The sequence below is a fragment of the Homalodisca vitripennis genome, chromosome 1, assembly GCF_021130785.1.
Source record: "Homalodisca vitripennis isolate AUS2020 chromosome 1, UT_GWSS_2.1, whole genome shotgun sequence".
In the NCBI taxonomy this organism is placed as follows: domain Eukaryota; kingdom Metazoa; phylum Arthropoda; class Insecta; order Hemiptera; family Cicadellidae; genus Homalodisca; species Homalodisca vitripennis.
This window is the reverse complement of record NC_060207.1, coordinates 4,434,766-4,452,200: the sequence shown is the minus strand read 5'-3', so window position 1 is coordinate 4,452,200 and position 17,435 is coordinate 4,434,766. Positions and strand designations below refer to the sequence as shown.

The 17,435-nt window shown below is 35.7% G+C and overlaps 2 protein-coding genes across 2 annotated transcripts in view; one reads left to right on the top strand and one right to left on the bottom strand.

Moving 5' to 3' along the window:
- LOC124356704 (probable cytochrome P450 49a1) overlaps positions 1-1,818 on the bottom strand; it is a 28,398-nt gene extending 26,580 nt beyond the window's left edge. Inside the window, 1 exon segment of the mRNA XM_046807869.1 lies at positions 1,477-1,818. Coding sequence (XP_046663825.1) covers positions 1,477-1,582 — 106 coding nt within the window. The 5' untranslated portion in view covers positions 1,583-1,818.
- Positions 1,819-12,694: 10,876 nt separating this feature from the next.
- LOC124353263 lies at positions 12,695-16,743 on the top strand. The gene is made up of 4 exons (XM_046803196.1): positions 12,695-12,786; positions 13,905-13,944; positions 14,583-14,657; positions 14,800-16,743. The coding sequence occupies exon 4, from the start codon at positions 14,950-14,952 to the stop codon at positions 16,741-16,743; it is 1,794 nt and encodes a 597-aa protein (XP_046659152.1). The 5' UTR covers positions 12,695-12,786; positions 13,905-13,944; positions 14,583-14,657; positions 14,800-14,949.
- The last annotated feature ends 692 nt before the right edge of the window (positions 16,744-17,435 follow it).

Here is a 17,435-nt window from a genome sequence, read left to right as displayed (position 1 = left end):
GCAGTATAATAAGCGCCCACCAACACAACTGGATTATGATTATCGAATGATTTGAATCATCAATATACGTGACCAACCAAAAGAATATCTTTAGGTCAAATGTAGTATTCAATTGAATCGATAATCATAATTCAATTGTGTTGGTGCCGCTTATTATACTGTAGCCACAGGAAGAAACAAATGGCCCCTTTTTGAAATTAGTATTTTGTTTTGAAATTTTAGGACTTTTTTAATATTATTGGCAATTCAAAATCGATATTCTAGTAAAATTGAAGAGTTAGCACCTTCCTTATAAGTCCACTCTGAAATCTTCAACATTACATTCATATCTTCTTCTTAACTGCCTCTGCCACCACCGACATCAACATTTGTGGCTGATAACTTATATTTGTAGGAGAAACAACAGTAAAAACAAGTAAATGCAGACATGTAACAACACTAAAAAACTGAAACTGCAGTGACAGAGAACTCCAATATTTTTGGTTTTGCATGTAAATAGCTTAGGAACCACTAGTTTCTGTAAGAAATTTTTCGTATGAGAGATATTTTTTACAGTTTGATATGAGAGATATTTATTAGCAAGTAAAATACATTAGCATTTTTTTTGTTACTATTCAAATTCTACATAAGGTAATTCAGCAGTAATAAGTATAATTGTACCTTTGCATAAAGCATATATAAATGTTATAACAGTTTACAAACCTTGAAAATCGGCCAAATAAGCTAGAAGTAAAAAAGTTCCCGGTATCAATTTACAATAACGTGACCATGGAAAGGTATGTTCATTTTTTTTTCCTGAAAACTACAATTTTTCCTGAAAACAATAGTGAAGAAAAAATTCGTCGGTAATGAAAATCAAAGGAGTTACGATTTTTTGAAATCCTCTGAAAACTCTGTTTTTGACAGTACCTCTGGCAATTTTACTGAAATGATACTGACTAGTACGTTAATCCTGTCAACGATGCCTGCCCGCTGCGCAGTGCTGCGCACTGCTTGCTCTTTTAGAAAAAAAATTAACTCGAGCTTGCAAAAGTCGAATCCCAGATCACGTGATGCCCCTGCTCCTTAACCCTCCAAGTGTTGTTCGACAAAATTTTGTCGGTTATTTTCCATCCTTAACGCAATAATGCCCGAAAGGCATCAATATAATACAATAATATACTTTCCCCCCAGTTTATATGCACCTGTGATAATAATACTTGGCTATAAATGCCCAACCCATGAAAAAAAGTCCATTTTCCATGGTCATGCTATTGTAAATAAATAAGGTACCAAGTTCCCATATGATCAGTTGGAGGATTACTAACAAATTTGTTAAAAAAACTTTGGAAAAATTTAAAAATAAATCTTAATTGAAAAATAACCAGAAGCCCTAAACAATAGTTGCTCTTATGCATATAATTTATATTGAATTAATTATAGCAATAAACACTATTTAACTTTTGTCCTATTACTAATATCTAAAATAGCATTTACCCTTTGGAAGAAACAAATAAGTATGTCCCAGTAGAGGCCAACTTCTAGGATGTGGAATTTCTCTGAAAGATTTGTAGATCCCATGAGATAAGTTTCTTGTGTTCATTATTTTAATAAAGTCAGCATAAAAAATAAAGTAATAAAATCAGGAGTGTTTCATAAAGAACAACATACACTATTACAAACCACACACCGAAACATGTTTGAACTTGAACTCTCAAAAGTCGGATTTCAGATCCACCTGTAGCTGCTCTGTGCCAAGCAAACTGCTGCTGCTGCAATTGCCATCTTAATACTACATATTATGGTAATCGGAGGCACAAACTGTTATATATTCACCAAGCCAACAGTAATGAAGCAAAGAACAACGTGACAGGAACTGGACTACGTATCCTAGACGGAATACGTAATATTAAAACAACAGACTACTCTTTTGCCCATATATATATATAGCTATGGAATAATGCAACAGGCAAGTGCCATGTACTCAGTTTGGCAAGAAAATGGGGTTAAGGTAAAAATAAATTTGCCAATTCGGCTTTTTTCAGTCCAAAACAATATTATTGATTTACATTAAACATCATTGACAACAAATTTCATCAATTTTGAAATTCTATTAATGGTGTCCTTATCTTGTGAATAAATTATATACATATACACATACATTTTTTCGAGCGCGCGCGTGTTTATACACAGAGTTTTATTTACCAGAATCTTCTTTCACACTATCTCCCCATACGACTTTCTAAATGCCTGATGAACACTCTTATCGACGAACACAAAAATTAAAAATTGTTAAATTTTTTCAATATTTAAAATACTGACGCGTGTTATCCTGTCACAAATAATCCAAATTAGGTAATATGAAATATGGGTTTTTTTTCTTTCCAATTATAATGGTTATAAACAACATTGTAATCAAGTAGTAATTTCAAATTTAACATTTCGGTTCATCTATATTGTTTGGGACAGTACTCTCGTAGAAAGTTTGTTTGAGTTTGGATGACATCAACGAAGTAAATTTTATTTTTCACTTGATTTTTATTCACATTGAAGAAAATTATGGCGAAGGTTTTAAAATGATAAAAAGCGGAATACTGCGTCAATGAGGCCTCTATTCCGTTTATCTCATCCAAATTCAACATAACATGATCTTTTCTTTCTCGTATGTGTTTATCATGTATGTAAGTTTGTGTATACACTGTTCCTCCCAGTCATGACTATATACGTCACCCCACCCCGATTTTGTCCATCCCTCCAATTGTGCCAATCCCCCAATTGCGTCAACCCCCAATTGTGCCCACCTCCCGATTGTGTCTACTCAGAAGAGTGTTTATCCTGTGACAGGGTCTATACCTCCCTCCATCCCCGATTGTGTCTACCTGTCTACTATACAGTCAACCCATTTTATTCCAATAATGAATGCTCTTTGCAGTGATTTGGTTTTAGTTTTTTCGTTTGGTGTTAGGTTATTATAAATGGACGCTCTCTGAAGTGGCATGTTGCTATTTGTTGCTATATGTTGTTTTGTTTCATTATTTTTTTATTTAGGTTACGGTAGTACATAGACGCTCTGGTACTAGCTTATTGCTATATTAGGTACCGTATGTATATTTTATTGTTAAGTTATTTTTTAAACTTAGGTTAGGTATAGATGCGATAGGGCGTACGTGATTATAAACAAGCTCCCGAGACTGACAGACTGAGGTCGTGGATGAGATAAGGCGTACGTCATTACAAACAAGCTTCCAAGACCGTCAGGACGAGGCCATTGATGAAATACGGAGTACATCATTACTAACAGAGCTTCCGAGGCCGTTGGGATGAGATCATAGATGAAATCGGGTTTACGTGATTACAAACAAGCTTCCGAGGCCGGCAGGCAGAGGCAATGAATGAAATAGAGCGTACGTGAATACTAATAAGTTACCACGGCCGTTGGGCTGATGTCATAGATGAAATAGGGCGTGCGTGATTTCAAACAAGTTTCTGAGGTCGGCAGGCGAAGGCCATTGATGAAATAGGGCATACGTGATTTCTAACAAGCTTCCGATGACGTCAGGCCGTTGTCATTGATTAGATAGGGTGTATGTGCATTACTGTGATTCATCAGCTTCTGAGGCAGTCAGGCTGAGGTTATAAATTAAATATGGCGTACATGATTACCAACTAGTTTCCGATGCTGTCAAGCCGAGTTTATTGATGAATTAGGGTGTACGTGATTACGAACATGCTACCAACTAGCTACCTAGACCTCTTGTCTAAGGTTATAGATGCGATAGGGCTGTAATAACTAACAAGTTTTCGAGACCGGCAGGCCGAGGTCATTGATAAGATAAGGCACACTTAATTACAAACAAGCCTCCGAGGACGTCACGCAGAGGTCGCAGGTAAAATAAGGGCGTATGTGATTTTGCAAAGCGTCGTATTGTCTGTATCCATATACTACCGATTGGGAACATGAGCATCCCTAGGGACGATTTAGAAACGAATTTTGACCGGCGGGCGTCGTATACTGGAGTGCCCACATGAACAGTCCGCCCTTGGACGTTTGATCCGATGCACGGGGGAGTAGTGAGGGGGGGGTCAAATGGACCTTTCAGACTGGAGCCCGGACGGTAAGAGCGCCGAGGCCAGAATGGGGGGATCGGTGCGAAACTGCGCACATCCTAGATTTGCCGCTGGATGCATTCCGCTAGCTCCCTTACTTCGCGAGCTATTCAAGATGGCGTCACGAGTCTCGCGTGTAAGGGAGGCGCTGAACCTGCCGTAGAATTTGTCTATTACACATAGTTCACCGGAAGGATTTAAGTATAAAAACTGGCGTGCGCTGTTTCTTGAGGCTTTGGGGTGCATATTTTTAGGAATTGAAATTAGATGATTCGCAACGATTCGAAACGGCTGAACTTTTTTCCCTAGTGAAGAGCTAAAGTGATAGCTCTTAAGGTGCGAGGCGAACGCCGTTTACAGAAATTCCATTGGTGGTCCCAATCCAAAATGGCGGCCCCAAGTTGGCGGATCTCATGAAACGCTCGTTTCTTGGTCTACTGGACGAAAGTTTAGCCTGATCAACTAAACAAAGTTATATTTGCGTAGTGGCGCGCCAACGCAAAATTCGTCGACTACCAAGGAAACGGACTGTGTCCACCCCGACCTTGACCAGATAGATAACTTGATTGTTGTTATCGGTTACAATGAAATAGGCTACCGGATGACGAAAGCTGAAGTTCAAGGTTCCTCCACCTAGCGCTGGGAGTGAGGAGTCACGAACGGAACGTTGAGCTTCGGAGTTCCTGGTCTGTTTTAGCGGAGTGCAGAGTTGGGATAGGTGATCGACCCTCTTCAGCTCCGTGGGAGGATTTCCCTAATTTTCTATATTTTTTAAGAGGGTTCTGGTTTCGTTCCGGACTGTACGTCAGGTAAACTGCTCGCGCCTGGACATTGAGACTGTACGCGGGATCTACTGCGAGCTTCGCTGACTATAAGGAGTACGCGCACCTCACTTCCTTGCTTCACGACTTGAATGGTTGTGGAGTCACGGGCCTGAGAAGTGACTGCGACACGATAAGTCAAATTGTTTTCTTAATTCTTGTATGGCCATACTTAAATATTTAAGTTGTGTACACGTTATTTGAAAGCAGCTGTGAACTTTGTGGACGGTTGCGGGACTCGCTCGCCAGTGGAGTGTCTTCACACCGACTAGGATATTTTGCTTTCGTCTTTTAGTTTAGTTTGCCTTAACATTTATATGTAAAATTTGTACCAATATGTATCTGTGTATTGTCTATGTTTAATTGTATGTCTAGCACGGTGGCCACCTACGTCTTAATTTTCATGCCTCTTATTCATAAAAATATTTTACCAAGAATTGGATGGTTTAACTGAAACTGTAGTATTTACACAATTGTTTTGTGTTTATTTGTATAACAAAACTAAGTGAAGTTTGGCACTTCCAGAACATACCTGTTAAATATATTACTTGTCGAGAGCTAGCTAATTACACTATTTCTGGTGAAATTTTGGACCTCAGATTTAGTTTATATTAAAATAAAAATCGGCTCTTAAAAATCTTGTTTTAAATTTACATCATCATTTTTAATATGATTAATAAATTCAAGTTATTGATAATTGGAACTTTGTTGTCACTGAAGTTAACCTTTTCTTATAATTATCTATATAGTTTAAGTACAGTAATGTTGGCGCATGCCGATAGTATTAAAGTACTGAGAATAGGTAACAACTACTCAGAACTTGTGGTATAGGAACTGCCAGATACTTAGAACATTTTCTTTATTTAACATAAAACACATTTATTTGTTATAAAAACCAAACCTAGGCCTAATTTAATTCTAATTGAGAAAGCTATTGGTTTGAAGGTTATTTTTGACGATGGAAGGATTGTGAAGGAAACAGGATTTTTCCGGACATTTGCCATCGTTCAGTGAAACAATAAATCAGTAACACTGCGTTTCGAGATCTGCAATCTGATCTCTTCTTCAGGTAAAGAACTAACCTAATACATAATATTACACACTAGGTTAAAATAAACAAATCTTACCAAAGCGTTGTGGCACGCCTAAGTCAGGAATCACAACCTACATGTTGTTTGTCAACTTCACTAACTCTATAAACATGCACTTAATAAAAAAAACTATACAAAACACTAATCATTAAAACAGAACTACGGAATACAGGTCACAACACGTCTTAATTCGTCTACTAACCACCTACGACTGATCTCGAAATGTAGTGTTACTGATTTATTGTTTCACTGAACGATGGCAAATGTCCGGAAAAATCATGTTTCCTTCACAAAGCTATTGGTTTTCAATTTTGTTCACGTCCATAACTTAAGTGATTTTGTTGTTGAGGTTTGCATGCATGAATGGTTACTTGTTTAAACTAAGTCTGCCTTACCAGTGAGAGCTATACCAACTACGGGAGGGACAGGTCGCCGTATTGTCCCTAAAAGAAGTAACCCGCCAAGGGGTGGCGCCCTGATAAAAACCTACATTCAGCCTACACTTGGTATTGGTAGTAACAATTATACTGCCTGTTGAGTTCTATTTGTTTGAACTACTTACTAGATACCTGGACAACTTAGTATCAACTTAGTACACTATGTTTAGTCTTTTGTTCCTATAGTGGGATCAGGGGATGTGTGTGAATTAGGGTGTCCAAACTGGTGTGAAATGTGAAATTGGCAAATAGGTTTCATTGGGCCTAAGACTTGGTCACTTTTTAATTTACCCGGCAGTGAGAAACATAAAAGTGCCAGTTTCCCCACGATATATGTTGTTAATTTATTTGTAATAGATTTTTTTATTGTCATGTATTAGGCAGGTTGGGAGAAGGAAAAATTGCCATATTTAGTTTTTTTTGGTTAAAGTACCGGTATTCTGGTCATGGTAGGAGTGTCTAAAATTGAGTTACAGGTATATTAGATGAGCCGTGTTTTTTTTTTGTTTGTTTAAAATCCCTCAAAAAATTCTAAAATAGGATTGCGTCCATTCAAGTGGCCACTCTTGATAATATCGAAGCACTGTGAGATCTAGATCATAGATGAGATAGGGCGTACGTGATTACATACAAGCTTCCGAGGTCATTACACCGAAGTGATAATGATATATGGCTATGTAATTATCAACAAGCTTCTGAGTGCGTCAAACAGACGTTATAGAATAAGGAGGGCGTACGTGAGTACGATGGATTAAGGGATCAGCGCGTGCCGATTGGCCGCTGTACGTATTTTTCAGGTATACTCGTGATCCAAGATGCAAGAATTAGAATATATACAGATTCACTCATCTAATTCATTTGTCTCGTGGTTGTTGTAGAATAGAAGGCGGTCAAATAGTTCAGTTCATTATAATCGATCATACAACGACAGCGGTCAATTTTTTCGACGGCTTGGTCCATTTGCATCAACTGGCTTACAGACCAGAACTCTGTAGTTATTGATTAAATAGGGTTATGTTTTTAGGTGTTATAAAGGAATGTGACAAGTTAACTGTGTATTATACATTCTAAAAATTAAGGTATTTTTAATTCTAAAAGTGTTTAAATTGGTCGATGGAATCAAATGTACATATTTCACAACTTTATGCATAATTATATAGTTATACAATTCGATATACTAAAAGAATATATAGAAAATAAAACATGAGTAATAGATTTTGTTAACGATTTAGATAAGTGTGTGTGTGTGTGTGTGTGTGTGTGTGTGTGTGTGTGTGTGTGTGTGTGTGTGTGCGTGTGTGTGTGTGTGAGTGAGAGAGAGTGAGAGAGAGAGAGAGAGAGAGAGAGAGAGAGAGAGAGAGAGAGAGAGAGAGAGAGAGAGAGAGAGAGAGAGAGAGAGAGAGAGAGAGAGAGAGATAAAGCATGTATCTCATAATATTGTTAGTATTACTTTAGTTTATTAAATTTTAACAAAATAATATATTAAAAACTTAAAATACCTAATATTAACGTTTAGATCTACAAGCTTCTGTTTTCGTTTGGCTTAAGTCATAAATAGTGTTACCGTGTTTATCGATTTGCTTCAGAGGCCGAGGCTATAAATGAAGTAGAGCGTACGTAATTATCAACACGCTTCTGAGGCTATCAGGCATAGGTCATAGATAAAATCAGCGTACATGAGTATTAAAATTGAGCAAGGAACCGCGCGCGCGCGTCCTGGCTGGTTACAGGTGAGCTAAGGGATACACGCGTGTCGGCCGGCTAGCTGTAATGGGTAAAGGGATGCGCGCTCGCGGGCCGGCTGGCCGCTTTATGTATTTTTCAATTATTCCCTTGACTTAGAAGAATTAGAATGTGCACCTATTTATTGAGTCGTATCGTGGTTTTATTCAAATAAAACAGATTCGCATAGTTTAATTTTTTCAAATCGATCACACAATGACAGCAGTAAATGATTTGTCGACGGCTAGCATAGATTCGCCCCAGCACTCACATCCATTGGACCGTTTGAAACAACTAGCTTCCAGACTGTGATGCTGCAGTTATTGATTAAATAGGATGTATGGCATTACGTTTTATAAAGGATTGTGTTAAGTTTAAGGTATTTTTATACTAATATTTTATAGTAAATAGAGAATGTGGGTTAATATTAAATAATCATTTTGTTTAAAAATTGATAAACAATATGTAACATAAAGATATATCATATGCAATATGTTATTTTATACAACTGGAACAGTTAGAGTAACCTACGTTGACAAGATTGTGAGATTTTTCATTAAAATTAGAAACTGTATAAATGAAATATGATTTAATATCAAAGTAAATGTACAATTTGTTTATTAAATGTTTTTGTACGTAGTTATACATTTTGAAATGTTTTAAAAATATATTATAAAGCTTTTTTAAGACAAATGAATCAAAAGCTTATTTATAAAATATTTTTCCAAGAATTGGATGGTTTAACTAAAACTTTAGTATTTACACAATTGTTTTGTGTTTATTTGTATAATAACTAAGTAAAGTTTGGCACTTCCAGAACATACCTGTTAAATATATTACTTGTCGAGAGATAGCTAATTATTTTACTATTTCGGGTGAAATTTTGGACCTCAGATTCACATCACTTAGTTTATATAAAAATAAAAATCGGCTCTAAAAATCATGTTTTAATTTACATCATAATCTTAATGTGATTAATAAATTCAAATTATTCATAATTGGAACTTGGTTGTCACTGAAGTTAACCTTTTCTTATAATTATTTAAATAGTATAACTACAGTTGGCGCATGCCGATAGTATTAAAGTACTGAGAATAGGTAACAACTACTCAGAAATTATGGTATAGGAACTGCCAGATACTTAGAACATTTCCTTTATCTATATATATAAAAATGAATGTTTGTATGTTTGTCCTTTATGGAATCGTGAACTATTGGACCGATCACGATGAAAATTTGTACGTATATGTATTTTTTCCACGGAGAAGGTTTATAAGCTATGCCCATCCCTTTCCCGATTCAGGATTCCGCCCCACTGGTTACAGAAATACCCATAAGAAATGCATTTGCAGCAAACATATGTTAACGTATTTTCAAATTTTTAATCAGCTGTTCTTTGTAAACATATATTACACTTATAGTTTTAAAGCATAGAGTAAGCTTAAGAGAAACGACAAATTTTGTTTAAACTGTTTTTGCAATCACTGTTAAACATAGACTTTACTATCCAGATAATACAATTCAAATTTGACGTAAAAATTCACCTTTAACTGCAATATTTATTTAATATAAAACCATGCTCATGCTTGATCAGAAGAGTAATGCAGATATCATAATTACTATCTTACGTTGGCTACAAATATAAAGAATGTTATAAAATCAACCTTAGTTGTTTTTTTTTGACAGAAGTATGGTTCTCAAAACTCCGTGTGTACATATTCTCTCGATCGAGACAACAAAGCAAGCTCAATCGTGGCATCGGAGATATAACTAATTTAATCTAAAATTTATTATAGTAAAAAAAAATTTACTAAGTAATATAAGGACTTCGGTTCTTAAGATTTGCGTGCGAAGCCGTGGGTAACAGCTAGATAGAGGCAGGAATATGGTACATACCTTCATAATACGCCCAAGAGGCTCACGATGGAACGACTATCAATTATCTCAGCAATGTTTAGAATGTGATAGAAAAAGAATAAGTGAATATAGTGTACTGTTTTCAACGGGAAATTGCGTGCGAAGCCGCGGGCAACTTTTGCAAAAAATTATTGAAATGCGCAGCAAAGCGCGCCGGGCCCGCTAGTTTGTTATAAAAACCAAGCCTAGGCCTAATTTAATTCTAATTCAGAAAGCTATTGGTTTTCAATTTTATCCAGGTCCATAACTTAAGTGATTTTGTTGTTGAGGTTTGCATGCATGAATGGTTACTTGTTTAAACTAAGTCTGCCTTACCAGTGAGAGCTATACCAACTACGGGAGGGACAGGTCCCCCGTATTGTACCCAAAAGAAGTAACCCGCCAAGGGGTGGCGCCCTGATAAAAACCTACATTCAGCCTACACTTGGTATTGGTAGTAACAATTATACTGCCTGTTGAGTTCTATTTGTTTGAACTACTTACTAGATACCTGGACAACTTAGTATCTGTGAGTTAGAAACGAGCTAAGTCATTTAAGAGGCACGACATGTGGTCACGTGTGTGGTTACGACATTCAATCCACTCTACAATCATATAAAGACTCACGACTGCGTCTGTTGTCGATTTGCCATTCCTGAATACAAATTGTTCGCTTGTGAGCTGATTGCATTTGTCCAAAAACTGAAGCATTCTTATAATAAAATGCTTTTCAAAACTTTTTCTCAGCACTGGTAAAATTGAGACAGGCCGGTAGTTAGTAATTGAAGCTGGGTCGTCCTTCTTGAAAATTAGGAGAACCTCTGCAATTTTCAGGAAAGATGGGAACACTCATGTTTGCAATGAATGGTTTACTGATTAAGTTAAAGATCTTAGTAAATGCTTGCAGCATTTTTTATGAGCCAAGGGGTCATTAGATTGAGGTTTTTTTTGCTGGGAGCTGCTGAATAATTTGGCGAAGTTCATCTTCAACGACAGGGGCCAATGCCATTGACGATATGTGCTCTGTCTTCGCGATGGGCGTAATTAATTAAGGATCAGATGGCCGAGGACCATGCCCACCAGCAACGGATTCGAAAATGCCGTTGAACCGATTGACAATCTCTGTTTCATCCTCCACAAGCCTATCCCTAATTTTAATTTTGATTTGTTTGTGTGCTTTGGTTTTATTGTTAATGATGCTCCAAATTGTTTTTGGAAGAGAGAATAGATTTTAAGACATCATATATACTTTTGCGGCTTGGATCACGTTTCTGTATATTTTTTTATAATTCTTGGAAAATTTTTTGAATTGTTTGTTTGAAGTGTTATTTTTTCAAAGAAGAATTTTAGTTTCTCTCTAGAAACTAAAATACCCGCTGTGATCCAATTATTTCCTCGTAAACATTGATCATTTTTGTAGAACTGCAAATGTTAATGTGGAAATTTAGAGTGCCATTAAACAAATTAAATTGCTGCTCTACGAGTTGAAATAAATTAAGAAAATCCCATTTTTCATTATAAAGGGAAATGTTGAGGTGAGCAATGTTTTCGTTATGTATCTTATTTGTACCCCACTAATGGCAGGTTTTGTCCATAGTGGTCTGAAATAGCTGTGTTCACTACAGGCACTGCGACACTTGGGTGGTTGGTTATGATGTTATTGATAGCCGATTGTGTTGTAGTCGTCACTCTCGTCGGAAATTTTGACTAGTAACTCCAGGTCAAATGTATGTATGTCCAGGATGTATGTAGTTACGTTTTATAAAGGTTTGATTTAAGTTTAAGTTATTTTTATACTAATATTTACAGTACATACAGAATGTGGGTTAATATTAAAAAATAATTTCGTTTAAAAATTAATAAACAATATGTAACAAAGATATATCATATGCAATATGTTATTTTATACAACTGGAACAGTTAGAGTAGCCTACATTGACAAGATTGTAAGATTTTTCATTAAAATTAGAAACTTTATAAATGAAATATGATTTAATATAAAAGTAAGTGTACAGTTTGTTTATTAAATGTTTTTGTAAGTAGTTATACATTTTGAAATGTTATGATTTAAAAATGTGTTATAAAGCTTTTTTAAGACAGGTGAATTGTACCACAGTTATGTTTAATAACGATTACATAAATAAATAAAGATATAAATAATATAATAAATATATTATAAATTGATAAAAACCATTATTATATAATTTGAACCATAATAAATCAATATATCATGTATATTGAGGAATTATATACAAATTGTTTAACATTGTACATTTTACCAGTTCAGTTCATGTACTATTCAACTTTATTGGTACAAAATGACATTTATTACTACTATGTATTGAAATATTAAACTCATTTAAAAGTTAAAATTTATTATCAATTGCAACATTTGTGTGAATTTCGTTTAAAGCGTAAGCACACTAATATAGAATTATATATGACAAATGTTTAGCTCATTTATAACACTTTATACTTGTTAACATTTATTATACATAATATTTTTTTTAACATTGTTTGGTTAAATTTATATTGCATACAAACACTTAGTGTAATACACGTACTCTCGGCAACTACGATACGTACAAGTAATAGCCGCGGCAGTGGCGTAAGGTTCTCTTCCTTTCCAACTTTCTATCTTAAAGCTCATTCCTGTTATCTGAATCTGAAAGTAGTGGTGGTGCTGGGATATTTCTAATATAACAATTTCAATTTCAAGTTTAATTGTTGTCAGTAAGTGGAATACTTATTTTTTATGATTAATTAGTATCTATGATAGATTTTATTTCGTATTTGTTATGAATTTTAAGGTTTTATGTCGTATTTTTGTACAATTTTAGCAATTTATTACAGGACCTGCTCTGACGCGATTTTCTGACAAACGACGCCATTTTCTGATAAATGTTGGATGATGAAGTTTTTGTATTATACTTAATGTAATTCACAAGAGATGAGTTGCCTCGATCGATACCTTAAAATGTATGTTTTTATAACTTCTAAAACGTTTTAACACTAACATTATTGTTAAAATATTATTGTAGGCTATATTCATTATACTTATAAACATTTCTAAGAAATGTTATTTTACCTTATTTTCAGGAATGTGTTTTTTTATTATATCTACAAAATAATGATCCTAGATATTGCAAAATATTGATTTGAATAAAAAATAGCTCTTGACAATTTCCATTAAAACACATTAACTGAGGTATGATTAGGGATTCTTAGGAAATGATACACAGCTAAAGTGTAGATAGCCTATGTATATTTGCCAAAGGAAAATGGAATTAATCATATGTGGCAATGAACAAGCAACTAGGTCTATAATAGAGATGATTTGGTTTTGTGGAATTAACTATATTATTAAATTAAAGCAATTTTATTGATTTCAGTAGCCTAGAATGTTAAACAAAGATGTTTTGCCAATTTAGTTTTACGAAATTAATTATAATATTAATTTTTACATTTTATTCATTTCAGTAGGCCTAGGTGTGTGTGTGTTTTAGTTAATGTGTGATGACTATTCTTAAATAATTTAATTTGCGTATTTGAAATGTACAGTATTAAATTACAAAATGTATCATTATTCTGTTTATATTTTACCGTATTTCAAACTGCCATATGTTTCTACACTCTAAAGATGAGAAGTATTATTTAATCAATGTAGATGTAAATTATTGAAATAGTTGATATTGAAAATTGTCCGCAGTAAAAGTACAAAAAGAAATTAGGTTTTTTATTGTAAAGAAATAGTTTTCAAGAAGAAACAGTTGCGATCAGGATTGTTAGCTTAAAAATCACTCATCTTACAAATGCTGAAAGCATTTCATAATATATTGTTTCTATTTCAGTTTGGTACCATTGAAGTCACCAGTTATTTTCTTGTGTTTAGTAAGTATTTTTTCCTTTTTATAACATCTATTTTTAACAACTGTCTAGGCCCCTATAATAATTTAATTACTTGGTTCCATAGACATGCTTTACATTTTACAAAGCGTTTTGAATAATTTAATAGTACCAATTTCAATTATGATCTATTTTTAACACGTTATTTTCGATCCAAAATAATTTGTACTAATTTTCTTTAATTAGTTAATTAGCGCTTTTTACAAAAGTTTACTTCCAATAGTATTGTTTCGACAGAAATCAAAATGTTTCATTACATTTTAATTGAATAAATGAAATTAAATTATTGCTTTCTTATTTCTTCGTAATTGTATAAAAACAATTTATTTGTTAAGGAACGTGCAACTTTTTCATTATTCAAATCTTCACAAGCAAACATTTTGGATGTTTACTGACTCAAGTTGTGATAAATCGTAGGCTTATACTGTGTTTTACATTTCGATTGAAATTAAACATTTTTACGTTTAATTTTTAAATTAAATTTTATAAGAATAAAAATAGACAATTTGTATACTGTAGTACACTATGGTGGATTTCAAACAATGTATACATTACAGTAAAAACATTGTTTCATGTGATAATACTGCACTCATATCGTTAAACTATGACAATTTTATTTATAGCAACATCACTGTCATCACTGGACTGTCCAGTGACTGTTCCCTTCCATACTTTGAAGTGTGTAGCCACTTTCCAAGGTAAGTTGTGCTAAAACTATATTTTTGTAATACATTTATACATAATTTTTCAAGTGTGTTACATATATTTACAAATTATTTCAGGTTATATGTATTTTTTCTTATGAAATGGTGGTTATGTATATTTAATTTTCTCATTTAGATGGGGAAGTTGTAATCCTGTTACAAAATCATTACAAAATGCGTGCTGCTAATAACGGATAGCCATGGGAGGGAACTTCATCTCCTGGAGAAATCCTTTGAGCATTCAGTTAACGCCATAGAGTGCCCCAACAGCTCATTCAACTATATAATGGACTATCATGAAAATTACTACAAAGTTGTGGTCATGGAACTAAACTCTTTTTGTTTATGTAAAATGAACAATGTAAATGTAATCAATTTGCGTAGGAGAAAGGATTATTTTTCAGCTGCCGTGCATTGTGCATCTGCAAGTCTGAATAAAACTCAAGAATTAATAAACATGGCAAATCATATTGATATTTCAAAATTTAAGAGAGAAGTTTTTACAATTCATGGCTTGCACATGAACATGCACGGCAAGCATAAACTTGCTGCCATCATTGTGAATTCTACGTTGAAACAATTTTACTCGTGGCGATTGGCCGTCAGGAATGGCTTCTCCATCCTGCACAACGGAGGAAAGTTGTTTCAACAGTACATTGTTGACGCATGGTGTAAAGTCGAGGCAAATCAACTTTGGTTCATCCGGCAGAACCAGCGATCACTGAGAGTGGAAAATTATCGTGGTCTTCGTAGGTACCTGGAAGAAAGAGCGCGTGCGTTGGGAGCTCGGGTTGGAAAATTGGTAGTGCTCCCAGCCATGACTGTAGGATCGCCGCGTTATATGCAGGCCAGGTACCGTGAGGCCATGGCGATTGTGGCACGTTACGGGAAACCAGATCTCTTCATTACTTTCACAACAAATCCTAATTGGCCCGAAATTCAAGAGAATCTGGAACATCACCAACGCTTTGAACACCGACCGGACTTGGTCTGTCGCGTGTTCAAATCAAAATTCACACAATTCCTCGACGACTTGAACAAAAGACAGGTGCTGGGTGTTACACAAACGTACACCTACGTAATCGAATTCCAAAAAAGGGGGCTTCCACATGCCCACGTTTTGATCACAATGAGACCAGAAGACAAAATTATGATCGACAATGTGGATGACATTGTCTGTGCCGAGTTCCCCGACCGTGACATGGACCCAACACTGTACGACATCATAGCTGAACACTATGTTCACAGACCCTGTGGAGCCAACAATCCCGTCGCCCCCTGTATGCGAGACGGTAAGTGCTCCAAAGGCTATCCGATGTCGTTCAATGATGAGACCATAATTGATCACGTCAGGAGACCTGTTTATCGCAGGCGACGTGACGGACGGCCGAACAGCAGTCGTCGAGGAAACGGTAATCGACAACCGAAGGATTGTGCCATACAACCGGTACTTTGCAAAAAAATACATGTGCCACATCAATTTCGAAGTCTGCGCCACACTCTCGAGCATGAAGTACCTCTACAAGTATGTACACAAGGGCGCAGACTGTATCACAATTCAAGCCAGTGCGATCAAACACTTGACTGGGACGAAATTCAAAATTATTTGGACTGTCGTTATGTCAGTTCAACGGAAGCCGCGTACCGACTTATGACATTTCCTCTCGCAGACAGATCACATTCGGTAATGACTTTGCCGGTTCATTTGGAAAATGAACAAGCCATTCTGTTTGATGACGACCTCCCTGAAGAGGACGTTGCAGCTGCAGTTGATAAGCCAACCAAATTGATGGCGTGGTTCATATTGAACAACACAGACGTGGAAGCCCGGCAATTGACATATGTTGAGATTCCTGAACACTACACGTGGAACAACAGAGAGGCAGTGTGGGAAAAAAGAAGGCAAATCTCAAAGACGATTGGTCAATTGATGGAAGTGACTCCTACTGACGTGGAATTGTATCATCTCAGAATGTTGTTGCACCACGTGAGAGGTGCAGTGTCTTTTGAAAGTATAAGAGATGTCCACGGAACAGTGTTTCCAACATACTTTTTAACGCTTGCAAAGAAATGGGGCTGACAGAAGGTCACTGAGAGAAATGTCGGATTGGTGTACTGCAGGCAGTCTGAGAAAAATGTTTGCACTGATATGTTGTATTGCCACAGAGGAGCAAATCACTGAAATACCCGAACTGTGTGAAACGTTCAGAGACGCCATGATTGATGATTATTTGAGGAGGCGTATGAACAGAATACAGGCAATAAATGCATGCCTGAGATCTATTGCTGACCACCTGCATAGAAACGACAAGACCTTAACTGAATTTGGTTTGCCACTGCCAGACGAGAATATTGCTCATGAGTCAGAAGAACCGGGAGAATCAATGAAACAAGATGTACACGTCATTGATGCCAATACATTGAATGTGGAGCAAAGAATTGTATATGACCAAGTAATGGAAACAATTGAGAAGGTCGAGAGAGGCGACCATGTGGAAACGGCAATGTTCTATATTGATGGACCAGGAGGTAGTGGAAAAACTTACTTATACAATACATTATTGGCATGAATAAGAATGCAATTGCAGTTGCTTGGACAGGAATGGCTTCCACTCTGCGGGAAAATGGCACCACCGTACACAAGGCGTTTAAATTGCCCTTTAATTCGACAGATAGTACGGTGGCCAGTGCATCACTCAGTCTCGACGAATAATGAACTCTTCGTTGATTGTTTGGGACGAGGCACCAATGTCACCCAAACTGGCTCTACAT